At 40.6% G+C, this 27,873-nt stretch overlaps 1 protein-coding gene and 1 long non-coding RNA gene across 5 annotated transcripts; one reads left to right on the plus strand and one right to left on the minus strand.

The window, feature by feature from the left end:
- The first annotated feature begins 404 nt into the window (after positions 1 to 404).
- On the plus strand, positions 405 to 2,868 carry LOC119721112. Its single transcript, XR_005270151.1, has 3 exons — positions 405 to 541; positions 904 to 1,174; positions 2,083 to 2,868. It is a non-coding gene; the product is annotated as an uncharacterized LOC119721112 (long non-coding RNA).
- Positions 2,869 to 4,721: 1,853 nt separating this feature from the next.
- Positions 4,722 to 27,152, minus strand: LOC119721096 (far upstream element-binding protein 1-like). 4 transcript variants are annotated; one of them, XM_038190988.1, is made up of 20 exons: positions 26,987 to 27,152; positions 25,334 to 25,478; positions 24,254 to 24,296; positions 23,937 to 23,989; positions 23,459 to 23,530; positions 21,972 to 22,035; positions 20,864 to 20,993; positions 20,208 to 20,306; positions 19,141 to 19,173; positions 17,960 to 18,064; positions 16,963 to 17,163; positions 16,380 to 16,575; positions 14,824 to 14,975; positions 13,973 to 14,019; positions 12,612 to 12,745; positions 11,358 to 11,534; positions 10,393 to 10,464; positions 8,787 to 8,959; positions 7,965 to 8,019; positions 4,722 to 6,978 (listed from the first exon to the last, which is right to left on the minus strand). In XM_038190988.1, the coding sequence occupies exons 1-19, from the start codon at positions 27,074 to 27,076 to the stop codon at positions 7,999 to 8,001; spliced, it is 2,007 nt and encodes a 668-aa protein (XP_038046916.1). In that variant the 5' UTR covers positions 27,077 to 27,152; the 3' UTR covers positions 4,722 to 6,978; positions 7,965 to 7,998. The 4 variants fall into 4 exon arrangements, with proteins under 4 accessions (XP_038046916.1, XP_038046915.1, XP_038046918.1 ...); XM_038190987.1 differs by having other exon boundaries at positions 11,358 to 11,532; positions 12,607 to 12,745; XM_038190990.1 differs by lacking the exon at positions 10,393 to 10,464.
- Positions 27,153 to 27,873: the final 721 nt, after the last annotated feature.

A 27,873-nucleotide genomic window follows, 5' to 3' on the forward strand; every position in this document is an offset into this window, starting at 1 on the left:
ACATTAAGAACATTACAGGTATGTCATTGATTAAGGGCAGGGTTTTAAATTTTTGAGGAAAATTTGGAGGTAAAAAAATGACGACGACAAAACGCAACACGAAAATAAAGATGGCCAATGGGAATTTAAAAATGGAAGATTGCGATCACCGCGTGAGTACCGTGAACGCGCAAGGCCCGCAGACGGAATCGCACGGCACCTACCGTACCGTTGGAAAATCGTAGTTCTACCCCAAGAAACTGTTCAAAAATTACAAAAAAATTGGGAGTGTCATCATTGAGAGAAGTCTGCTTTAGGATGAAAGGTCATTTTTGACTAATTAAAAACACCCTTGACTCTAATTTAATTGAAACTAAACCGGGGCCCTAGTACACTTATCCACGATCGCCAAAAATATTCACAAGATAAGTAACGAACAGAATATGACAGAGAATTTTTCATTCCAACACGCAGGACTTCCATGCGGCCGAGTGTCTGATAGTCAGATAGTGTACTTACGTTACCACGATGCAACGGCAGGCAGGTGAGCAACGGCAGGCAGGTGAGTAGTACTAGTAGCTAGTTGCAGTTTCTTCTGTGTATCAACCCACCTCTCTCATCTTGAGACACTTGTGTAAAAAATCCTTGCACACGCGTAGAGGTTCTGGGGTTTACTGAGGAGGATGTTAATGAATATGTTGGGAAATTCTATGACACAGATCCTGATGGCAATGCACTAATCCAAACCATTGGAAAGTCCAACACGCTGCGTGATAATGCTACGAATCAAATGTTTTTGCATCTAATAATTGGCAGCAAAACTGTTGAGGTCAGCTATTTGGCAGCAATTATTTTGTTGGCCTGTATGGGAGGTGGATTATCAATAGTATTACTTAATATGTCTATTGTTTTTATTCTTTTCAGAACCACCTTTAGATGACAGAACTCAGCTCGAGGTCGCTACAAGGCTTGGTTGTGATTGGGTAAAACTGGCACTTGAGCTGGGCTCTAAGATGGTACAGGTTCAGACTATTGAGAGAAATCACCAAAACGATATCATAAGGCAAGGTCTCAATGTGCTTGTAACATGGCAACAGGCCCAGTCCACCAGTGATGAACAGCAGAGGACCACGTTGTGCACAGCACTGAGGAACATCGGAAGAGCAGATGTTGCTGGATTTCTGCACGGTTAAATGTACGTATGTCTTTGGTCATTGCATGCTAATGTCAGGAGGAAAAAGAGGTTACTCGCATAAATTGTAAATACATTTATAGATCTGTGCATTTTATTCATTATGATACATTACTACTGGTATGTCAAAAGTGACAGTGGTCTATTATGTCCATATGACCATTTTTATGCCAGGTCAAATCTGTTCACCTTGTACATAAATGACACAGTAATTTGTCTTCAAAGTTGAACTTATACAACTCTTTTAAGTCCCTGGTCAGATTCGACCCAGAATCCAGGCCAGATATGACTTGACACATTTCCTGGTCAAAATGACACTTTTTTGGTCAAATGACAATAACCTCGGGTCAAATGGCTGGTAAACGACAATTCAGTGTTATTTTGACTCGGAAAAAAGCAGGTCAAATCTAACCCGGATTCGGGTCGAATCTGACCCGGGACCCTTTTTTTCAAAAGTGTATAAAGCAATATTAGGTTTTGCCCTTCCCCGATGTATAAACAACAAAGAGGTTGTGGGTAATTCGAGTCCCACCGGAATGTTTTTTCTGCAACTTTCACTCGGGAGGTAACACACCGAGTATACATTGTTTATACGTCGGTGAAGGGCAAAAACCTAACGTTTATTTACATCACCCCGACGTAAATTCCATCTCATGAATAGTTTAATTGCGATAACTGCTGCTACATGTACATCAGATTCGAATGCAAACCAACGTCCGTCACAAGCTCAATGGTCGAGGAGTAAGACACCTGCACTGTACTAGAAAGCAGGTCATGGGTTCGAGTCCCACCCAAGTGATTTTGTCCAACTTTCACTCGGGTGTTAACGGTCAAATCCTCTGGTTTCCTGTCTCTATTTTCTCCTATTGAACCTGCCATACTTATAAGTTCGTTCTCTTTTCCTGCTTTAGGCACACCAGCAAAAGAAATTAGCCAATCCAAATGTTGAGACTGGACAGTGGCTGGCTTCAACGTGGTCAACCTCCCCCTGGCATCCAGCTCGAATCCCGCCAAGTCTACAATTCTGACCATTCCAGCCGACAACCCCCATCAAGATGGGCTGCTGCAGTACTAGTGCATTTTCATCTTAAAATAATGGATATTAAATTTTTGTGTGAGAGTACTGGTATTGATATATACAGCTCGTAGTTTTTTTTCTTCGCTATTTAGCCGTAAAAGAGTAGAACATAATTAGCACCTGGTGTGTGGATTACCCTATATTTCCCTCTGCATTTGTGTGTTATCGTTCATGCACACCGTTCAACAACAAATAGCGAAGCCCACAAATTTTATTTGACATTGTTCATATTCCATATTGCCGATGATTGCCATTTTCTTTAGGTACTGAAATTTGTATCCTTGTGTAGATCTCATCCTCACGAATGCACAACGTTCAACAAATAGCGAAGCCCACAAATTCTACTCGATATTGGTCACATTCCATATTGCCGATGATTGCCATTTTCTTTATGTACATGTACTGTGATGTGTATATATCGCTTTATCCTCATGTACCAACATTTTAGAGTGTGAAAATCTAGTTTTACGAAAATTCGGACCAAATATCCCTTTAAAACGTTTTATCAGTTTTCACTTTGCGACAGATAAATGCACTTTGCAAATTCCAATTTTTTAAAGTAAAATCCAGATTTTTAATAAAAAATAAAATCACACTTTTCAACGTAACATTGATGTTTCATAGTTTGCCCTTATTGTATTGTCACTGTATATTTATTACTTGATGGAAGTTTAACCTTTTAGGCTGCGCGTCAACCAATTCTCAAAAGTGGGGGGGGGGGGGTTCGGTTCACTTTGGGACAGATAAATGCACTTTGAAAATTCCAATTTTTTAAAGTAAAATCCAGATTTTTTTTAAAAAATAAAATCACACTTTTTTATGTAACATTGATGTTTCATAGTTTGCCCTTATTGTATTGTCACTGTATATTTATTACTTGATGGAAGTTTAACCCTTTAAGCTGGGCGTCAACCAATTCTCAAAAGTGGGGGGGGGGGGGGGGGGACGACATACCTTGAACAACACTAATGTGAGCTTGAAGCACGCGCAAAGCCCAAACAGCTAGATTCTAGATCTGTGTGGTGCGATCTGAGGCAATTTCTGACTACTAAAACCAATTTTCGTTTGAGCCGAAGATCATCTTTTAAACATCATTTTCGAGTTGATTCATTGAATCAGCTATTCCGAGCTACAGAATCATTGTACTGTAGTAGGCTACAATTTGTAATCGGGAATGAAAATTGTTATACGGGGATGAAAAAGTGAGGGGGAGGGGGACAAATGATACAATGATATCCCCCACTTTAAAAAGTGTGGGAGGGGGGGGGAGGGAACATCCCCCATATGAGGTTTAAATTAGTTCATGGAGGTATTCATGGTTAGTTCAATCAGTCGAGGTGGGGGAGGGGTGGGGTCGTGCCCTCCCCCCCCCCCACAAGACAATCCGAAATCTGCTGCTTGCGTTAAGAAAGTGTCCGTTTACAGTATATTTTTTGAGTTACTAAAAGAAATTGGAATCTAGATGACTATTTGCGTACAGCTTCATGAAATGCAAATAAATTGATAAGAAAAAAGAGCACCCTCTAGCATCAAAAAGAGGTTCCCCCTTTTTTTTTTGAATTTGCAGCACTTGTGGTGACCTGGAAATTAGGAGAAATGGATCAAATTGGGCTTCCACTTTTCAAATGAGACCAATTTTCATCCTATTTTACAACTTGACCTCATGACCATTGTCGTCATTATCATATGAAGGTTCCCAAGTTGCATCTATAACCCAAGTTTGGTTCCAATTGGACTTCAACTTCTGAAATGAGACCAATTTTACAAAACTTTAATCGAAATACATGTACACGTACATGTACCACACACACTGCATTGTACACGAACTAATGTACATATAGGGACAGACACAGTCTTTTCCCTGAACAAGGTCCAGACGAGACTTAAAGTACAATTCTGTCTTAAAAAGACCAATTCTTTGTCGCAGACCCCTATACACGTACATGTAGGCCTACATGTTGTACTCCATCCCATGGCTCTTACACATAATGAAGGCTGCATGTATGACTATGCACCTTCCCAATACACTCCCGGCCTAAAATTGGACCACGGCAAGGGCGGATCCGGAACACAATTTGGGGGGGGGGGGGGGCTCTTAAAAAAATTAAGGCATGGGGTTTGGGGCCTGCTTAAGGGCCCTGAAACTTGTTAATGTTTGGATTCAAAATGCTCTGTGGTGTAGTGCGATCTGAGGCAATTTAAACCACTTTAACCAATGTTTTATGAGGACAAAAAGTTTAAAAGACGTTGTATCGTTGCCACAGATAGCAAATTGGGCACTAATCAAGAATTCCTAGAGGCAAATTATTAATTGTATATAAAATACATGTACTTCTAATGCAATGCTGCTGTGCTACTTTTCTACAGCAATTAAAGTACCGTAAAGTTACAAATGATTCCACTAAACTACCTTTTGCATGAGAAACGCTTTCAAGACACAAAAGAAATCATGACAAAATCTGAGGGCAATTGTAAGGGTAAAAAACAAAGCCATTTAATTCTTAAACAATGAAAATAAACTCCAGTACAGTTGGTATCTTAACGAGACATAAAAGACAATGTAATGACTTTTAATACATGGATAATAATGGAACAGTGTAATACACAAGAAAGGAATATGGGAAAAGCAATTTTAAACGACCCAAGTTTAACAACAATGTTGCAATATTGAAAATGTACAATGCAGATGTGAATTTTTCCGAAATATTGATTATTGACAATTGTTCTTTCATTGTGATAATCTTACCCATACCACTGGCCAGCTGTCGTGCCTGCAGCCGCAGAAATCTCTACGCCCCAAACCGCTGAAAAGGTCACCCACATGACCTCGCATGACCCCAGCATGACCTCTGCTGACCTGCTAGAAAATTGGCTTACGCTAATCCCATCCCATGCAATCAAATACTCGATTATGAAAACGTACAGTAATACAGAGCTAGGTATGTCAGTTAATAGTTTTGTTGTAACACATCTCATGTAATACATGTTTTATATTCAAAATCCTGAAACTATATTACACTGGTTATAGTATTTAACGGGTAATATTACAACAAATATAGCATCACTCTATGGCCCTAAAAAAATCAGGTTGCATTGAAATAATGTTTAACACGTAACACAATTTCCTGTTTTGGTTGCAATTGGCATTTTACTTACGGTTTGCTGGCGGATGAGCAAAGCCACCTGAACGTTCGATAAAAAAAATACAGATATACGTACAAAAACAACAAAAAAATCCAGAGAAAGTGGCATAAAACATGACAAAATTACCCAATTGGACATAATTTCAAGGTAAAAAACAAGCAAAATTGACAAGAGTTCAACGGTCATTCATGACAAAAATTGGAAATGGTACATAAATATTCATTAAAGCAAAACAACAAGTTTATCGCTATGATGCAATACATACCCTAAAATTAGGTTTCGGTATATTACATGTAACAATGTCAACTTTTAACGCATTTTTCTTTTTTATACAGCAATTGGTTTCATTTTATCGTCCTACCGTTCTTTTCTCTGGTGGCTATCCCAGCATCCTTTGCTACCTGTTCAATAGACAAAGCACTCAAAGAACATCGCAAACATAAACAATAAAAGCGTAAGGTATCTACAGAAAACACGGCGGAAATTATCACAAAACTTTTTTTCATACAATGTCATTCTATACACAATAAAACCCTTCAAATTAGCATGATCACTTCAAATATTTAGCCGAGAAAAAATAAAACAGTAAACCTAGTTCAGTCAATACTAGACATGAAAAAACCCCCAAATCCCTTAACTAAAGCACAACTTAAATAAAACCATAATTATTTACTTTTATAATCCCTAACAACTGTATTTACTTTCAATTTGGATTGCTGTATAACAGGAATCCTTGTTTTTTTCAATTCTCGGGATACTTTCATCGACCCACCACTTACAGCGTGTCTCAGCGTAAAGACAACGTAAGATGCCATTCGTGCCGTGCATGGTGAACATCTGAAGACAGCAAAGTAGTCTGGTGCCGGTGCGCCGACGACTTCACTAAACCAAAACCCCAATATATTCAACAATGTGTGTACAATCATTCAGTTCGCAGTACGAGGTAGGGGAAAAGACATCGACCAAATTTCAGAATATCAAATCAACGCACTCGACATAAACAATGCATCAACAATATGGCAAAACTTTTTGTTGGAAGAGGAGACAAATGTGCGTTCACTTCCCAGACCCCAAAAACAGTAGCTTAAGAATGTTACGGACAATGAAAATAGACAGGAGTTTTCTGTAAATTGAAAAAAGTGAAAGTTGTGGAACAATAAGCATAATTTGCATGACAAAGCCCCTCTTCCGAGTTTTTTCCTTAATATACAGTCAACTGTGGAATCACAGAAAATACACACCGTGTTCCTAACAATTAATCATGCAAGTTTCAATATTACAGCCAATATATTTTGCACCGAACATTACGTTCGATTTCTTTTCACAGAACTTTCTTAGAAAGGAAAAAAACCAGACAATTCTTGGATTGCACGCTGAAGTTTGTTCCTTTCTTGGTTTTTTTTTCCTTCAAGAATTTGGAGAGAGCAAATTAAATTGTTTTTGGAGGGAGCTTTTCTTTGTACATTTCACAGATACATGTATTGGGATTTGGTTTGAGCATCAAAACTTGATTGGGTTTTCTAGTGGCGGCCAAAATATTCAAATTTTGGATGTGGAAAGGTAAATTCGGGTGACATTTCTGAGCCTGTGGAGAGAATAAGCAAGGGGAAACAAGAAAAATACACAAAGGGTTGTATATCAATAGAACAAAATATGGCCCCTTTCTGTTGCAACTATACACCAGGCAGGGGGGTAATATATCAAATTAGAATCACATCGAAAAAGACAGACAAACAATGCAAGGAGCATATACAATGAATAATGGGTTAGTTCAAAATGATGACACATTCGAAAAGAATTCATAGATATGACGAATCAATTTTTGCAAATATTGTGGAAGACGGGGAATATTGAAACAACTGACAAAAAAACAAAACACCCATAAATGTTCCAGAATATCAAAAAAAATTGCAATGGCGAGCAATGTATTATTATCAGTTACTTAGACAAAATAAAAGAAAGAATGGCAATTTTTGACATAACCAAAAAAATTCAGTGGAATATTCATATTGCAATTATATTTCGAAATACATGCTTCCTGTTTGGGGAAAAAAAAGAGAATATGGCAATCATTCTCAAAATACAGGAATTGGCACATGAAATTTGACAAAACATCCGAAAATTACAGTAGCAAAAATGAGCACTCATGAATATGCATTTCAATTCATTATATATTCAAGCGTTTCAAAGGATAAGCACAATCCATACAATGAAACAGTGGAACAATCATCAATATAAAATATCAATTTTGAAAAAAAAAATATCAAATCATCATGTATCATTTTCAACAGCAATGGCACAGATTATGTCAAAAGAGCATTTCACAAGAAGTATAGTTTAAAATGTTGCACTTGTAAAACTCTGAGAGTAACAGTATTTCCTTTAAACTGATCAAGAACGAATTAAGCAGAAAAATGCACTCAAAAGACAAAAAAAGCAAGAATTACCACAGCACAAAAAGATATATGAACAAAAACATGAGAAAAACGGACACTATTAGGAAGATGAGAATAGGGCAATGGGGATAAACGGAGGATGAAACATCACAAAAACATCTTACGAGGATCTTACCTGGTAACCGTCTTGTCAGAGGTTGGAGATTACATTACTGGGGATAGCCGGTAGCCTGCAGGTGGGAGAATTCAACAAACAAATGCCGTTGTTTTAATCACAACTTCAGATTTCCTTCAATCCAGGAAAATGGTACTTGCCGACTCGAAAGCAATCCTCAAATTTAAGACATAGTTTAACTACGTTGTAACTAACACAAGAGTGTTTGCAAGAGATTGTTTGGTTCAGGATACCTCAATATTGAACAAATTGGGGATTTTGATGGATTCAGGACAGTAAGCCTTGTGGTACTGCAGGATTTTGATGGATTCAGGATACCTCCATATTGAGCAGTTGGGGGACTTTGATGGATTCAGGATCTCAACCACTGCGCTATATGTTTGGTGTGTACAAGGTACATGTACTACACTGGTGAATTCTGGTGGACTCACTGGTGGATTCTGCTAGACTTGGGACACCAACTTTTTTTGCATGACAAAATTGATGGATTTTGTTGGATACAGGATACTTTCTAGCAAAAGTGCTCAAGGGGTTAGGGTTAAAGCAAATTAATCTATATAAATGAACTACGAAATATGGAAGGCAAATGAAATGTTCCTTATGGGCTCCATGCATAAGTACCCCCTCAACGTTAAGAAAGGGAGAGTTGGGAGAGACCACTGGGAGAGACATGTGGACGTATTGCCGACGGCGCCTGATGCTCAAGCGAAGATGCTACAGGTTTGTACACATTGCGCATGTGCATAAGTGTGGCGCCCCTCAGTAATGGCTTCTGTGGTCTTATGGTCATTGCATTATTCTACATGGTATGAACGCGTTTACCTGTTGGTTTGGCTGTTGGCCAGGCTGGCCGGCCGGAGCCGCCTGTCCAGGCTGAGCAGTCTGTCCCGCATACATCATCTGCTGCTGTCGGAAGTACTCCGCCCAGGCAGCGCTGTAGTCAGGTTGGGCCCCGCCCTGCTGGGCCCCGCCCGGCTGTCCTCTCATCTGTTCGGCTGCACAGGGAGAAAATTGGACAAGTATGGATGACCGAGTCCATCATACGTCTGGTGATAAGTACATCACAAGTCCTCTCACAACACCAGTCACAAGTAAGGCAAGACTGCAGTATCTAGTGAGCGGTAAACTCGAGGTTGAACCCTTGAGGTACCCTGTAAAACCTCATGAAACCTCGCAGCAAACCTCGGGTTACCGCTTTCTAAATTTCACATTCTCCCCTAATGGTGGAGGAACAAGGGCAAAGGAATGCTAGTGTCACGATTCTTCGCAACGACTTGTGACTTGACTTCAGACGGGATGACTTGTGGACGGACTAGTGAAGGACTTGTGACGGACTTGTGATAGACATGTGATAGACATGTGATAGACATGTGATGGACCTGTGATGGACATGTGATAAACATGTGATTGACATGTAATGGACATGTGATGGACACGTGACAGACTTGTGATGGACTTTTGGGGACTCATCACTCACGTTGGACCGGAATATATCACTAATTCCGAGAACCAGCTTGGATCCTACTCTAGGGGATGACCTCTGCTCTCTGGTTCAGGCCATCGACTACACTTTAATGTTCTGAATAACTAAGCTCAGAATCTACAAAATAATGTACGCTTACTAAAAACCACCGACTTTGTTCTTGAAAAATATAGTTTATCAAAACTTTTTAAGTTTTCGTTTTATTATTGCAGCAAGGTAGAGACGACTTTGGTTGACCGTTACTCAAGACGCTTCGCCAAATTTCGGAAACTATTGGCTGCTCATCAAAAATCTGATAAATTTCAGTAACGTTTCTTAAAAATCTTACAGCAGCTACACTTGCAGGACAAAGTGTTTAAAGTAAATTCCTTCATTTCTCTTTCTGTTCCAACTATTTTTTAATTTTTAACTGTTTAATTAAGATTAAATCTGTGACAGAGTTAGCCGTTTACCTGTCATTAATTTTTTTTATCAGTATATTTTCACATATCTTTTAGATAATGGCATAAAACACGGAACAGTAACCGGCTAATTAACGGCGTATTCTTGATACGTTTTCTAAAACTCAGTGACCAAAACAACTTTATTAAACAGAGAATGTTCTGAAATGCATGACCAACTTTGCATTTCAGACAAATATAAAGTGAAGACATGGACTGGGAGACAAATATAAAGCTAAGACCCGGACAGAGAAAAAGTTGAGGAATTTTTAACTTCCCCACCGTGCGGAGAATTGGTAAGCATAGTCTGACAAACACGGAGATACATGGTGAGACAGATAGTGACATTCAACAAGGCATGGCATTACACTGATCTAGAGAATGTTTTGCCAGAAGCGACAAAGATGGACAAAGGTTTCCTAAGCAGGGTTACGATCATTTTCCAATCACTGTTTACCTACTCATGAAGGGCAAAAATAAGCTAACTGATCCCGGGACGGCCTACCTTGCTGCTTGTAGTAGTCTGCCCACTGGCTGGTAAAGTCTACTTGGCCCGCCCCCGTGGTCTGGGATTGCCCTGGTATGGAAAGCAACACAAGCAAAATACACAGGGTGCACCCCTATTATCTGGGAACCAGACTATTTTCTCGTCCATCGGTTGCCGGCCCTCCCCCTGTTCTTTGACCACTACTTTTTACTCAGAAATTTCGGAGGTAATTTGGGCTGCCGGACCTTACAGTAACACACAGCAGCCATCTTGGTATTACACCGACTACAGGCCAATGTTTTTTGGGTTGAATTGGCCAACGGGAACCAGACTCTTTTTGGACAAAGCAAGATTTGAAGGAAAACGCCGTGTCAGATAATGTCAACATGGCCACTGTGCATTTAAGGTCTGCAGCCAAAAAAAAACACCCCGGAAATTTGATGAAGTTCGAGACAGCCGATTTTTCAACTTGAAAGATTGTCTCAAGATCTGATCTAGTTTTTTTTTCTGAATCCCCTGAAGAGATGAAGTGGTTTGCGTAGAGCTATAAGAACATTCGGTCATCTTGGAAATTCAACTGAGCGACTGCCGGACACCTTCAATATAATAGAATTTAACAACAAAACTTTGCCGAAATATTGCGTTTCAATTTTGCTCCAATAAACCAAATGCGCATCAGTGTGTTAACATTATGAGCGCTACTTAAGCTACTGAAATCTCTGCGCACAGAGGGCCAAAATTGCGCCCTCTAGAGACGTTGAGCCGATATCAGCTAGACTGTCATCGCGTTTTGTTTCAATTCTAACACAGGCTATTAATTCCGTACTGAAAAGTGTTACTCGATTTTCAATATGGCGATCAGTTTGGTTACAGTTCTACAGCAAACCGGGGGCATTATGGGCTAAGCTGATGAAATGTTGATTACGACTAACGACTACTACAAGCAGAAAACCCATGAAATGAAAGGTGGGTGAGTTTGCTACCTTGCGACTGCGTGGCCGTGGGCTGTGCGCCGGCGGCTGATTGAGGGGAGCTGGTCGCTGCAGCTTGTGGCTGCATGGCCTGCCCTGGTTGCTGCTGCTGCTGGTAGTACTGCTGCTGCTGCTGGTAGTAGGCCTGCCACGCTGCCTCGTTGCTCTTGGCCTGGTCCTGGCCCGGCTAAACACAAAAACATTGAAATCATCAACTAAACCTTTACGGTATCTATGCACACAGTGTTTCCAGCACTTAACGAAAACACAAATCCCAGAAATCTTCCCTGAATCCATGAGGACTATTTTTTACTGTCACGAGATTGCTGGGAAGTAAAGAGGTGGTTGCAGCAAAGCAACTATTAACCACTTTGCGCCGGGATTATTAAATTTCGATTTTTGCAAAAGGCAAAATGTTCCAGCCCCAACACCACAATTACTAATTCACTTCAACAGTTATTTCGACAGTATTTGTACGATATTTCTCGGCGAAAACTCATGTCTCAATGGAGCGTAAATAGTACAACAATAGGCCGTGCACAACGGCCAATTCAAGATCAACACATGGTCCGCCTCCAGACTTCACAGACTTTGTGTGTGTGTGTACAAAAAACATGAGGGATTAGCATGTTTAGACGTCACCCGGAGGCGAGTCAAGGCAATCTTGACGTCTTAACCCGTCAGCCGTGCCCGTGTGTAAAAACCGGCCAGTGCGAGTTATCATGTCCTCCAATGCGAACTGGTTAAAGATACTGATAATACACTGCCGACTTGTTGACAAGTAATGCCCCCCCCCCCTTTCCTCTTCCGAGTCACTGTCAAATTCCTTGAATTTTCCCTGATTTTTGGCTTTTTTTCCTAAATTCCCTGAGTTTTCCCTGAAAAAATTGGAAGCTCTTTGTGAAGGTATCCCCTGATTTTCAGAGAGCTTAAAACCCTGCATGACGCCTGATGCTCACAAGTCGTCACAAATGCGCGTTCACATTCGCTTCTGTCACCAGGTCTTACAATCAGATGCCAGTTTCAAGGATCAAATAAACTTTGCTCCAGTTTGACATCTGAAGAACCAAGACCTGGCTCGCAATGTTTACTGTCGCGTTCATTCGACACCCATCACCCATGGGGAGAGAGGGTGCTGGGCTCTAATTGAACGCAATGGTGAAGCTGTCCCAACAACACAAGAATGCTACACGGTTCAAAGACAAACAAGTCTAGTCTCATATTTAATGAACCACAAATGAGTAACTGAAGATTGTTTTACCTGCTGCTGCTGCTGTTGCTGTTGTTGACCCTGGGGTTGGCCCCAGCCTCCTGCTCCACCAGCTCCGCCATAGCCGTTATTACCCCATCCGCCACCCCCACCCCCAGGGTTGAAATTTTGATTACCCTGATGCCCTCCGCTGAGGATAAGAAACAAACAGCAGAAAAATAAAAACCACAGGTATTAAAGATCATTCCCCAAGCTACTTCGAGTTTCACCCCGGAAAAATAGATTTTAAGTAAGATTTGAGGCTTTGCATGGTGGAGATACTAAATAATGAGAGGTTTGCGGAAACACCATGAGGGAATGATTTCTCAACTAAGAGAATGGTTCTGAAAAGAACCAGAGGTATAAACTCGACGTTCCGGTCAGTATGCTCTGACCGTCTTCAGGAGAGCATACTGACCAGAACGTCGAGTTTATACCTCTGGTTCCTTTTCAGAACCATTCTCTTAGTTGAGAAATTATTCGCACATGGTGTTTCCACAAACCTTTCATTATTAAAATAGATTTTGTTTTATCAATTGCTGTTTTCCTACCAATTTCAAAGTTATTCGCTTTAGAATGACACATCGAACCAAAAAAAAATCCACCACCGTCTATTTATTGAATTATTATCTTTAGAATTAGTTGCGGCCAGGCAATAATTGGGCTGTGGCAGGGTGCGTTCATTTGTGTGTAAAATAAAGCCATTTGTTTCAGAGGGTTTCAGACGTCCAAAATTAAAAATAGTAGATTTATCATTAAAACAAAATGTTAAAATTGTTAGGGGAAACTTCTTTAACCCTAACCGCCCTGAATCCTTCAAAATCCTCTTTGCCGAAGTGGAGGAATTTGGAGGAATGAGGTTACATGGCAAAAGTGCGTTACTGATTTCGTAAGATGCACTGTGTCAGGGTCTTGGGCCAGACCTTGTGTTGTTTTTGCTCAGCCATGCATACATCTAGGCCTGGATTATGCTTGAAATCCTCCATACTGCTCCAGGATGTCACTGGCCAAGCGTCAACATATTGACAGTCACTGCAGCAGGATTTTGCAGGATTCAGGCAGTGGTCACCCTTCCATGGACCATATTCAAGAAATAATAGAGGAATTTGCAGGATTGAGGCTATTTTTCCATGAGGCCAATTGGAGGATTTTGCAGGATTGAGGCTACATCCTAGCAAAAAGGCCTAGGGAGTTGGGGTTAAGATATATTTTCAAGAGGACAGGGAATTCATGTTTAACCCTAACCATGCCAGATGGAACACAGTGCAAGACAGGTGCGACACAGGTAGCAGGGTGGAGGGGGAGGGGGAGGGGGAAGGGGAAATGTTTGGGGGAGGGGGAGGGTTTGGTGTCACAACTGAACAAGAAAATATCTCACCCTTGATATCCCCCGCCGCCTCCTGGTCCGCCACCCATATTTCCTTGCTGCGGAAACGAAAAAAAAAAAAAATATAAAAAAATAGCCATTTGATTTAGGAAAACTATTACACATTTACTATTAAGAATGTTGGTGTATGGTCGGAATGGTTGACTTATCAGGCCGTGAAAAAAATTATGTGCGTTTTACGGCAACGCCCTTCAAATTATCCTGGAAGGAAGGTAAAAAACTTTTTTTATTTTGTAACTTCTTTAAATTTTTGTCTGTCGGTCTTTTGTTATTACTTTGTTTACAGGGTTTCCTGTTTAATTAATGTTTTCTTCTTAATTAACCAATAACACACAAAATATTACATAGGGAAGACTTACATTATTTAAAAAAAATATTAAATTTTTTTTTTGGCCAAATGCGGCAATAAAAAGTTGAGGTCGTCAATATGACCTAAAAAACTCCAGTAGGTCGGCTTGTATCGTATACTTCCAATTTTTTGTAGGCCTTAGACTTAATGCATCTATGACTAATAGGGTTGCCAGGGTGGTACACCTGTCAACAGATTACGAACATAACATAACACCATGTAGCCTGGTCTACTATCAAACTCCACTCATCGGATCAAACAATCCTTGTGGCGTTAGCGAAATCCTGGCTAGGAATTACTGTTGCGTCCATATTACGCCCGGCACCCACAGTCAATACTGGTGCAGGGTTCTAGCAGGATGCAATGTAGGGGTCACTCAAAAATCCCAAATTTTTGGGTCGACCCGAGTCACTCCAGATGCAATCGGAATTTTCAGTCCCAAAACAGTGCGAGAGAGCTAAACATAAAAATGAGGAGTTTTGGTCATGCTTACACTGAGTTTCTCTTGGATGAGCTGCTCGGCCGTGGTGACCTGCTCCAGCGTGCCCTGGATGGTGAAGATCTTCTCTCCCATCTGGTTGAGACGAGGTGTCATCTCCACCCTCGCCCCAGACCGGGCCGTGATGCCCTGGATGTTGGCACCACCTGAAGGCATCAAAAGCAGTGGTGAAGTTGAGTACTTTGCCATGAGCATGAGTACTTTGCCATGAGCATGAGTACTTTGCCATGAGCATGAGTACTTTGCCATGAGCATGAGTACTTTGCCACGAGCATGAGTACTTTACCATGAGTATGAGTACTTTGCCATGAGCATGAGTAATTTGCCATGAGCATGAGTAATTTGCCATGAGCATGAGTACTTTGCCATGAGTATGAGTACTTTGCCATGAGCATGAGTAATTTGCCATGAGCATGAGTACTTTGCCATGAGTATGAGTACTTTGCCATGAGCATGAGTAATTTGCCATGAGTATGAGTACTTTGCCATGAGCATGAGTAATTTGCCATGAGCATTAGTACTTTGCCATGAGTATGAGTACTTTGCCATGAGCATGAGTACTTTGCCATGTGTATGAGTAATTTGCCATGAGTACGAGTACTTTGCCATGAGTACGAGTACTTTGCCATGAGTACGAGTACTTTGCCATGTGTATGAGTACATTGCCATGAGTACGAGCATGAGTACTTTGCCATGAGTACGTTTTACGAGTACGAGTACTTTGCCATGAGTGTCAATGCGAGTACTTTGCCATGAGTACGAGTACTTTGCCATGAGTATGAGTACTTTGCCATGAGTATGAGTACTTTGCCATGAGTATGAGTAATTTGCCATGAGTATGAGTACTTTGCCATGAGTATGAGTACTTTGCCATGAGTATGAGTACATTGCCATGAGTACGAGTACATTGCCATGAGTATGAGCAGGAGTACTTTGCCATTTGTATGAGTACTTTGCCATGAGTATGAGTACTTTGCCATGAGTATGAGTACTTTGCCATGTGTATGAGTAATTTGCCATGAGTATGAGTACTTTGCCATGAGTATGAGTACATTGCCCTGTGTGAGTAATTTGCCATGAGCATGAGTACTTTGCCATGAGTACGAGCATGAGTACTTTGCCATGGGTACGTTTTACGAGTACCAGTACTTTGCCATGAGTGTCAATGCGAGTACTTTGCACTGAGTTTGAGTGTGAGTACTTGGCCAAGAGTATGAATACTTTGTACTCATAAAGAATCACTATTTTGTTAACACCGTGTAGCCTGGTCTACTATCAAACTCCACTCATCGGATCAAACAATCCTTGTGGCGTTAGCGAAATCCTGGCTAGGAATTACTGTTGCATCCATATTACGCCCGGCACCCACAGTCAATACTGGTGCAGGGTTCTAGCAGGATGCAATGTGGGGTCACTCAAATAATCAAAAATCTTTTAAGGTCTATCAGAGTCACTCCAGATACAATCAGAATTTCAGTCTAAAAACGGTGAGAGAACTCCAGGTTTTACTCGGAGGTAACCCCCGTAAAACGTCAAGGTAAAGCCCTTACCTCTACCGATGATCAAGCCACACTTGTTGGCTGCTACAGGGACTTCCCTCATCTCCCCGCCGTTCCTGAACTGGTTATCCCTCATCATGCCCGGCCGGCCGCCCATGTAGCCGCCGCGGTTGCCGAAGTTGTTGGGCCCGCCGCCGCGACCACGTCCCCGGCCTCGCATGCCCATGTTCCTCTCCATGTCACGTTGCTGAGGAGTTTAAGAATAAAATTGTTTAAATAAACCAAATTCAGCCCAGGACCAAGGCCCTACTCCGTACCCAAGTTAACATCCTCCTAATGTAGGTTAACATCCTCCTAAACCGGGTTAACATCCTCCTGACCCAGGTTAACATCCTCCTAACCCAGGTTTACATCCTCCTAACCGAGCTTCACATCCTCCTTACCCAGCTTAACATCCTCCTAACCCAGGTCAACATCCTCCTAACCCAGGTCAACATCTTCCTAACCCAGGTCAACATCCTCCTAACCCAGGTTAACATCCTCCTAACCCAGGTTAACATCCTCCTTACCCAGCTTAACATCCTCCTAACCCAGGTCAACATCCTCCTTAGTGATAACAGTCCCCTCAACTTACCTTTGCATCTTGCACAATCTCGTCCACTATCTCTTGGGCCCGTTCGACGGCCGGGGTCGGCCCGTTGATGATGCAGACTCGCTCCTCACTGCCGTCATCTTCCTTGAACTGCACCTTGGCACCTGTCTCCTCCTGGATGTTGCGGATCATCTCGCCCTTCTTGCCGATGATGATGCCTACTGTCTGCCTGGGCACAGTGAACTGAAGCACGCACAGAACCACAAGGAACAAGACAAATTGGGAGATTATTAAACTCTTAACCCTTCCAGATGTGACACAGTGTAATGTGCGTAAATATCTGAGGGACCTTGTGGCATTGGGCCATCAACACCAGTTGTGACCTGTTGTAACATTTAACAATTGTTGACTGCTGTGATGTGGGATATGACGTTTTGAACACCTGAGGCGAATTTGTTATACCTCTGTCTTGGATTCCTGGATTTTGACGTAAAAATCACGAAAAACAAACAGTAGACTGTCAGCTCACATGCATGTTGTGTGCTCGATACAGCTGATCGTCTGCTAGTTCGTTGTTCCCACTCATGCATGAAAGCATGGTGAAAATAGCGTGGGTACCAATGATACAAGCGTTTCACACAGTACGCACCATACCGTACGTACGTGATATCCCACAGCAAGTGTGCCATGACTTTTTATAAACTTAACATGCGATCGTTCTGGGCCAATGAAAATACAGTGTTCAAGACAGAGGTATAACAATATTATTACTGGCCGGCTTCTCACTTTGACAAGGGTTGCATGCTGCGGCACTGGGCAGGGTTTCTACCCAATATTACCTTGCTTATCAGAAACAGGTTACCAACCAATCTGTGGTGCATTATACACTACGTCTGACTGGTTCCCCGCCGATTCTTTTCTGCTTAATTAAATCTGCAATGTTTTCTGCTTACTACCACTGTTAAAATTGGGCCCATGGTTGAAAAGCTTAATGTGGATTTGCACACCATCAAGGTGAAAGGTCACAGAAGTATCTCACCTCTCTGCTGTCGCCTCCACCTCCCCCGTAGCTTGGGGGACCGCGAGGACCACCACCACCGCCGCCACCAGCAGCCATACTGTTGTTATACTCTTGCTGCTGTTTCTATTATCGGGAACACATTTGAAAACAAAAAATACTGCAAGTAAACTTAAAGGATCCCCCTGGCAGTTTGTATACATGTACATGTACAGGCAGTTAGTGAGGACAATTTTCAGTGACGGCCTTGATTGTCCACCCGGCAGGTACCAGTGCTCAATTGAATGGGGAGTTTGGGGTTGAATGGGGAGTTTGGGGTTGAATGGGGAGTTTGGGTGAGACACCAGACTAACAAGTACTGAGCTGAGCTCTCCAAGAGTCCTCGTAAATATCCATACTGGAAAGGATTGGTTTTTTTTTATGTCGGCCTTCTCTCCACAGACCATCTTTCAAGTTTGGTTGAGATTGATGACTGAACTTACATTGAACTGGAACACACACACACCCTTACATAGACATAGAAGTGGGGTACTTCCTTAGTTCTCATGTACTAAAATTTTGCAATGTCGCACACTAATTTCAAAATGCTCTTATTTTAACCAGATTTAATTTCCTGGGCTGAAATTTGGACTTAATATCCCTTTTCTAAAACTCTTATATTTGCGACTGATCAACCCACCTTGGAAATTCTTAGTTTTTGAGTAAAATCCATATATCTATTTCGTGAAAAACTTGTGGGGTACCCAAACGGTACCCCGCAAGTCGGTGGGCGTTCCTTGTGGGTACCTCCCATTGTTCCGGTACCCCATAAGGCAGTGTTTATACGTTCAGACAGACAGACAGACAGACAGACAGACAGACACAGAAGGAATACGCGATCGCAATATCCCCCCTCTGGCTAACAGCCAGGTGGTTAAATATATCAGCAGAAACATTGGTACATATCCAGGAAGTACTGACTGATTTAACCCTCCCTCTCTGGCTGGAAATTCAGCTACGCCATCACGGCAGTCAAAATCAATCAAGGTCACTGTTTTGAACCGTGAACTCATTCCGTCAGAAATTAAAACAAAAGAAAACCCTTGGACGTTGACTTAGTTGTGATTTTACGGCATCACACTTTGCAAATCCAAAAGGAAAATAAAGGACAGAGGAAATAAAAGAGCACAGTGGAAGGAGAAATGAGGGACGACACGACTAACCTCTAACAAGTCGTTGATCAGTTCTTTTGCCATCTGAAAAAAAAGAAAGAAAAAAGAACTACATCTTATTTTGTTTGCATTTTGCTAGCAATTTGCAACTGAGATTCCTTTCTTACTTTTCGAACACATATTCACGAGTTAAATGTCAAGCTTATCTTCTAGTTTTGTCCTACAAGCGCCTTAAAGGGAAAACAATAACCGCACGGTGCAAATCTTGGACACAACATTTTAATTTTCTTTTTATCGAAGAGTGGGTATATGTGTAAGGAGCCCAATTTTCTGTACTGAATATTCATGATTGGCGGGATAATAATAGATCTCTCTCATACGATGCCATTTTCATAGGAAAATTAAACTGCATCTTTAACGCCATCAGGTGTGTGTGCGCGCAGTCTCAAAAATGTTCTTAACACGCACGGGTGTTGCTCAAAAGTTTTTCGACGCAGCCGATGCGTGTAACGAATTTGACGGCCAAAATACCGATGCAAGTGGCAATCTGCAGGAAGTGAAGACATTTGAGAGAGACCTATCGCAATTTTTTCTGATATTTGCAACGCTCTCAAATTTATGTTCAGGTTCTTGTTTAGCTTATGTAATAATTACAAAATGGGGCTTATTGTGCCTAAAAAAATATATATCTGATTTTGCCTGAAATAGTCTGGTTCTGTCTTCGTCAATTCTAGGAATGTAGTCGAGTCCATCACAAGTCCAGTCACAAGTCCAGTCACAAGTCCGGTCACAAGTCCAGTCACAAGTCCATCACAAGTCCAGTCACAAGTAAATCACAAGTAAATCACAAGTCCATCACAAGTCCATTCACACGTCCAGTCACAAGTAACAGTGGATGAATAATAACAAAGGAAAGCCTTTGTCAAAGGTCATTTGAATAGCTTGTGAGTTGAATTGGGACTGGAGGACTTGTGATGAGAATGCAGGCACTGGTCTTCATCCCTGATTTAATTTATGCCCAAGATTCCCGAGACAAATTATAATATTGCGAGGGTGTATTGTGACATTCTTGTATCGCAAGAAAAATCGAATACATATCCGGCTGTTTGAAAACTTACGTCAACTTGAGACTGGTCGCCGGTAATTTTCAGCGGCTTCTCCAAACCAGTGTTCATGGTGCTGTCCTGGATCATCATCATCTTGGCACCTGATTGCTCCTACGGGAATAGAGGGAAAATAGAAAGAAAGAAATTAAATAAAACAATCATTGTGATACTTTGCGGGAGTGTGACAGATAGGATATAAGAATGAGAGGTTTTCGCAGGCTAACCTATTGTTTTCTGACCGAGTCAATGACTGACTGACTTGCCGACGGACTGAGTCGTTGACCGAGTTGCATTTGTTAAAACCTGCTGGTCAGCCAGCGTTGGAGAAAACTTTTTTTTCTCTTCATTTTCTTTGCAATTGATTGCACACCTGTGAAGAGGTACAAGCCTGCTAGACTGATTCTCTGATCTTACAATTCAGGGAACCAGACTACAAGAATATGATTTGTTTTCTTGGTTTTTCCAGCATCTACGAACCCGAAATGTGAAACAAGTCAGTGTAACAATATTTTCTCTTACATACTAATTCTCCAAATCCATTGATTTCTGAAAATTGCAGCAAATGCAAATGTTGTACATTCTCTTTAAGGAAACCCTGAATGGGAGATTAAGGGGTAAAATTGACAGGTGGAAGAGTAAAAGGAAAGGTCCTGATTGTTTCTGCTTACCATGAGTTTCCGGATGGTCTCCCCCTTCTTGCCGATGATCAAGCCGACCTTGTTGGCCTTGATCATCAGCTGCTCGGTCACCGCCTCTTTGGAGTTGTAGATGATGTTGTTCAACTCTTGCTTGGCTCTCCTGCAAGATTATACAAATACAGGGTGAGTAAAAAATAAACGAAACCCAAATGTCGGGACGATTGTTTTAGTGAAGTTCTGCATGTAGCACTTTTAAAATCTAGGATATGAAAGCCCAATTCATAAGCTTTCTTTTAGTACAAGAATCAGTTCAAATCACTTGTGTACTTTTCAAGTTACGGGATTTTAAACACAACCACCGTTTTAAAGTTCTGTCCATGGATCACAAAAACGAAAACAATTCACACACATCCCTTTGTGATTTGTTTTCGTTTTGCCGAAAGAACACTTACCATTTTGTGATCCGTGGACAGAAATTTTAAATGGTGGTTGTGTTTAAAATCCGTAACTTGAAATTTACATGAGTGATTTGAATGATTCTTGTACTAAAAGAAAGCTTATGATTTTGGCTGTCTTCACTAAAACAATCCGCCCAAAACAAACCATGCTTTACTTGTTGTACTATATCCCATTTATATTCTAGGGCTTTCCAGAATATACCAATACTCGACTGAATATTCGAATAGCTTTTAGTGAGTTTGAATATTTGAAGAAAAAAATTACCCACTCGCACCTGACTACTACGTTATTTTAATCGTAATGTTGGGCACTTTGTCAGATGTCACTTTTTTGTAGGTGGTAATTTTTTTGTTGACGGCAGTTCATTGTTCCTATCCTTTTAAGCATGTTGAAACGCTTGACAGTTATAAAAACTACTGCAAAACAAACCAGTGGCCTATAACATCGCTCGCCTCACACAAATTTTAACCGGCGTATTACGTGTAAAACTTGATCAGAGAGTCTTGCATATTCAATTTTATTAAATTTTTCGGAATATGAATATGTATGAGGTATAGAAGACCCCTTTCTCATGGGTCTTAATGGATTAGTCTTTTCACATACTGAGAAGACCCAAAATAGGGTCAAATCATAATCCAGTGAGGTCAACTGACACCGTCTTAAACCCCAACCAACTTACTGTACGGCATCTAGTGAGCCCGTCAGTGTACATGTCCTGACATCTGGGTTGTCCAGATCATTCTCTGCAAGCAAACACAAAGAAAAAAGCAAACTTGACTTACATCAATTTTGAAGATTTTCTTTAACAAAAACTTGTTCTAGGACACATTAACCCTAACCCACCTCACTCCTCCAAAATCCTCCTGGCGGTTTTGGAGGATTCTAGAGGATTGAGGATGAATGGTGATTGAATCAAATGAGGATTCTGGAGGATTGAGGATGAATGGTGATTGAAGCACACAAGGATTTTGGAGGATTGAGGATGAATGGTGAATGAAGCACAAGAGGATTTTGGAGGATTGAGGATGAATGCATTTTGAGGCAGGACTGTCTGATGATTTTGAAGGATTTGGCGTTGGTTATCCTTCATTTAAACATGAGTGCCAAGTTTTGGGATGAGGAGGATTTTGGAGGATTGAGGATGAATGCATTTTGAGGCAGGACTGTCTGACAATTTTGAAAAATTTAGGCTGAGTTGAAAAATTTTGGAGGATTTTGGAGGATTGAGGATGGTTGTAAGCAACAAGGGCCTAGGGGGTTAGGGTTAAGACTCCCCAATCCTCAAAATTAACCAGGCCGTTTTGGAGGATGAGGATACATTGTGTCAAGGTCTGAATTGTACCTTGCATTGTTTATGCTGAGCCATGCATGAATAGGTCTAGATTTTACTTGAAATTATCAACACTGCTTCAACGTATTAAAGGGAATGTACATTATTGGCTTTCGCTGCAATTTTTTAGAAATGAACTATTTGGGGGGATAGTATAATAGATCAAATATTGTTACACTGACATGTTTGAAGTTTTGTGTTCGAAAATGCTGGAAAACTAAGAAAAACAAAACTGTTCAAGTAGTCTGGTTCCCTGACTCCACTAAAGATGAAACGGATCAAAAATGCCGGAAAATTGTAAGGTAAGGGAACTAGTCTAGCTGGCCTGCACCCGTTTATGAACATGCAACCAATAGCAAACAAAATTTGGACTGAAAAAAAAAAACCCGGTAAATTTGGATCAGTAGTTGAAAAACAGTTAGGTTTTCCAACGTTGGTCAGCCGACCACCGCCGTTGGAAAAACCTATTTTTCTTGAAAATGACTTCGCACCAGGTGCCCTAATTTTACAGAATGTTTTAGACTGTCATTTACCAACATCCTAGTAAGGTATTTCGTAACAACTTTGTAGTTTTATTTTTCGATGTTTGCAAATGTTGTATTTTCCCTTTAACAGTGATTCTTGGAGGATTTTGCAGGATTGAGGCAGTGGTCACCCCTCCACTGAAGAAATTCAAGAAATAACTGATGATTTGGGAAGATTGACCGAGGCTGTACCTAATTTCAATAATTTGCATATATTTGCATGTTTTTTTCCATGCAAATTCATCGCAACACCCACTGGATTTATAAGTGCAAAAACAAATTTCTCTCAGCTGTTCCAAGAAGCTAACTTACGTCCCGCTACTTGCACTTTGCATCCCGCGGCTTCTTGGATTTTGTTGATCGTCTCTCCGCCTCTGCCAATAACTATGAAGACAAATGCGGAGCAAAAAATAACTTGGTTAAAATTCATCACTCATATACATAAGTTATGAATTCAATGAGCAATCGTTAAAAGTACAACAGTTTATGTTCGGCCATGCATGAAATTTAATGTAGGCCTAGATTATACTGGATATCATCAACGCTGCTTCTGGATATAATCTGTACTGCTCATTTTCTTAAAAAGTTAGTTGGAGGATTTTGAAGGATTGAGGCAGAGGTCAACCCTCAACTGAACACATTCAAGAAATAACAGGAGGATGATTTTGGAGGATTGAGGCTGAATCCAATTTTTACATGGTGGCAATTGGAGGATTTTGCAGGATTGAGGACGGTTCCTAGCCACGAGGGCCTGGGGGTTAGGGTTAAAGCAAGGTTCCTCTATACTTACTTAAACCGACTAAATTGGCTGGAACCTGATAATTCTCTGTCGTACTTCCAACACTATAAGGAAAAAAAAAAATGATACATGTATAATACATCACTTAAAAAATAATCGGCCAGGAAAGTTCACAAAGAACTCCAAGGTCCATGTTTAATATTTATCTCACTACTTTTTTTGGTGTATGAATACAAATATCAACTTCAACTTTTTGTCCTGGATTTTTTTTTACAAAGTAAATTATATTCACATTTGAGTGAAGTGTGCATGGGAATGTTTTTTTTTCTTATGAATAAAAAAGGGGAAAAAAATAAACAACTACTCACCCTGGCATACCCGGCATACTCTGTTTGAACATATTCCCCAACGCTGCAAATAAAAAAAAAAGGGAAAAAATGAGATAGTAATCAAGTCCTGCAAAACTCGACCCAAAACTGAAACTAACCCGATCCGACCCCAAACTGACTTCACTTTGGTTCAGTTCGGATTTGGAACGGATCAGGATCGGAATTTGCCATCAATATATGATCTTGATGAAACCTGCACAGTGATCTCGAGTTATCAAACAATTTTATTTTTTTTATACAGTTCAGAGACTCCGAACTTGTCCCATTTTTGTTCAATACTAATTAAGGCTTTTAGAGTTAATGCACAGAATTGGATCTTCGCTTTCTTATTGGAAAGAAGTTTTTTTTTTAAACCAAAAATTAGTCTTTAGAGTTGCATCAAGGTGAAAACTATGGACGGGGTCAGAAGCGTTTGGCCAAATATCATTTAAGAGCAAGTTGGAGCAAGAACTATGGTAAACAAAATTTCTAGAAACTTGCTTAAACCGTGAAATATGTTTGGGTTTTCCATGTACATGTAGCCTGGTTTTCATTTACAGGCGTGCAACTGGGAAGTCCCGAAAAAAGGAAATTCAATCCAGAAAGAATGTTGCAACCTGACGCCACTTTTTTTTTTTATCATGTATCATCTCAATGAAGGTCAGTCATTGCAAAAATGTTGAAAAGACACGAATGTGAGTAACATTTCCAATTTGTTAGAAAATACTTTGAAAATATTCTTGACTCTCCAAAGACTTTATGCACAACCACTGAAGTGGCGTACATTAGTTTCATTCAATCTTTCAAAAACTTTGTACAGTGTTTTTCTACTTTTAATGGCACACATGGGAAGTAAAAAATGAGGAAATAAGCTGATCCGAGGAAAAGTTGCCTGCAATTTGAAATTTCTCAACACATGGCATTCAAAACTTTTTTTTCCATTATTTGAGAAATTACTAAGTAATTTGTCAAGTTGGTTGCAGGTACCCGATCCCATAATCTGAAACCGGTTCCTGACATCAGCGGTCGGGTACCCAGGTTCCTAGTTCCGACGCACAGCTCTGGTACTCAAGGACTTACGGTCATTCATATTTGGGAAGGCCATGGCTTTCTTTCCGGCTGGTTCGTCCCCCGATAAATCGTCCAGGGGTCTCTTGAGGCCCAGCACTGTCGGGTCACCTGCTTGTCCCGCAGGTAACGTCGACCCTCCTATCTTGGCTGCAATCTGGAACGCGCAAAAAAATCATGACTAAGACATGAGACGGAAGGCACGGTCAAGTGGTATTGTGGAAAGATTCCCATATCTGGCCATTTTTCCATTAACCCTAACCGCCCTGAATCCTCCAAAATCCTTTTTGCAAATTGGAGGAATTTGCAGGATTGAGGTTACATGGCAAAAGTGCATTGCTGATTTCGGAGTACGCACGGTGTCAAGGTCTTGGGCCGGACCTTGTGTTGTTTATGCTCAGCCGTGCATAAATTTAGTCTTTGATTATACTTGACATCCTCCGCACTGCTCCAGGATGTCACTGCCTCTGCCTCAGCCTATTGACAGTTATAGCCGGAGGATTTTGCAGGATTCAGGCAGTGGTCACCCCTCCATGGACCATATTCAAGAAATAACGGAGGAATTTGCAGGATTGAGGCTACATGCTATTTTTCCATGAGGCCAATTGGAGGATTTTGCAGGATTGAGGCTACATCCTAGCAAAAAGGCCTAGGGAGTTAGGGATATATGACCAATCAGCCATCAGAAAGTGGTATGTCCTAAAAAGTCAAAATTAGCAGTGACAAATTTCGATTTTTTACTGAGCAAACATTTTTCAGACCAGTCCCATAGGGTTTGTGCACAGGGTGAAAATTGATGGCCAGATATGGGAATCTTTCCGGTATTGTAAGTTAGACACCCTTTAGCCACTACATTGTGTTCCTTGGCTTTTATATCTATCAGTTCGACAACAAGATTTTTTTTATATGAACGTTACTGGGGATATCATGAATAGAAAGTAATGATTTGAAATGTTTTTTTAAAATAATAAAAGGCATAATTTTAAATTAAAGCCTTGATGACTATTACTAATTTCAACGTAATGAAATCAAAAAACAATGAAAATATTGAGAAACATACATTTTTCCCCACTAAAATTTGTTTGTTAAAATAAAATAAAAATTCTCCACTGAAAAAAAAAGGGGGAAAAAAACCAAGTAGGCCCGATGAAGCACCATGCAAAACTCACCAATTTGTTTTTAATCCTCGAACAATACAGAAAAACAGACAACTATTCTGTTATCAAACACATAATTTTTTGGCATATCGCATTTCTTGTTGATAACACCCTGCCTTTGAAAGTTGTGTTTTAGTTGAACAGGCTAGGCCTACACTCGAAATTCGAAAAAAAAAAATTATCCCCAAAACTTATCTTGACATGTTCAACGTTGATTTTATATTCTTGTATATTCAATCACTCATTTTCAAGAAAACACTTCTTCTTTGGAAACAACCACGAAGTAATACAAATGGCCAGAGTAAGAACGTGTTGAAAAAAATCCACGGCCATGCGGGCATTGTGTCGGAAATGCACGGCTCATACATTCACCAAGTACAGTAACAATTATCACAAAGGGAAACATGTGCTACGTCACTGTAGAAAATCCCGCCGCCCGATATGGATGAATGAAGGTCCAACTTTACAACCCAAATTTACCCATTTCTACTCCACAAATCATACAAACCTGCTTGGCCCTCTGTACCGCGTCAGCAAAAGCTGATTTTCCGTCGTTGGAGATAGAAGCTGGGGGAGCGACGGCCTGAAAATCGGTCATTTTCGTCCTACTCTCGGAGTGCAAAATGGCCTCTCATCGGCACACAGATGTCGAGAATGCATGCACTGCTAATTTGCATATCATGCGCATGCAGTGACGCGTTTGACGTCATGGAAAAACGTTCCTAACAGCAGAGAGGGCGCTATGCATAATTAACGGCGCTAGTAAATAAACTGCCAAAGCACCCCGGTGATATTGATATCTCACTTCCAAAAATTCAGGAAAAATACTCCAAACTTTCCAAGGTATTTGAGACACACATCAAATTAAAGTTTACTTCATCATCTTATATTTTCTGTACTATTTTTGGGACTAATCCGCTAACTTTTGGGAGAACTTTCCGTCCAAAGATGTTCACCCCATACAATAGTCTTCAAAGAGCCCACTTTTTTTGTAAGAAACCCTCAAGTTCATGGTCCAAAAAATGCTCTAATAGAAAAAACAACTTTGTGATTTGGCCGGCGTGGGCAATCCGTAAGCCGACATGTTTGTTGCGCAAAAACATCCTAATTTTTTTTTTCAAAAGGTTACAGATGTCTGAAATCGAGTAAAAGTAATTTTTTTTAAAATAAAACTTACAAGTTGACCATCTGTTCAGACTGTTTCAAGGGGGAAAAGAAACCCTCAAATTTGTTGAGCAAATTCAGCAACAGTCCTTCTAACATGTCCAAGCAAATTAGTGGTTATATTGAGGGCAATATGTACAATTCAAAGTTTTCCTCCAAATAACCATAAACACAAAATCATATTCAAGAAGGCAAAAAATGACAATTATTACACTGTAGAGACATATTTGT

This window comes from Patiria miniata, unplaced genomic scaffold (assembly GCF_015706575.1).
Source record: "Patiria miniata isolate m_02_andy unplaced genomic scaffold, ASM1570657v1 HiC_scaffold_9, whole genome shotgun sequence".
NCBI lineage: Eukaryota > Metazoa > Echinodermata > Asteroidea > Valvatida > Asterinidae > Patiria > Patiria miniata.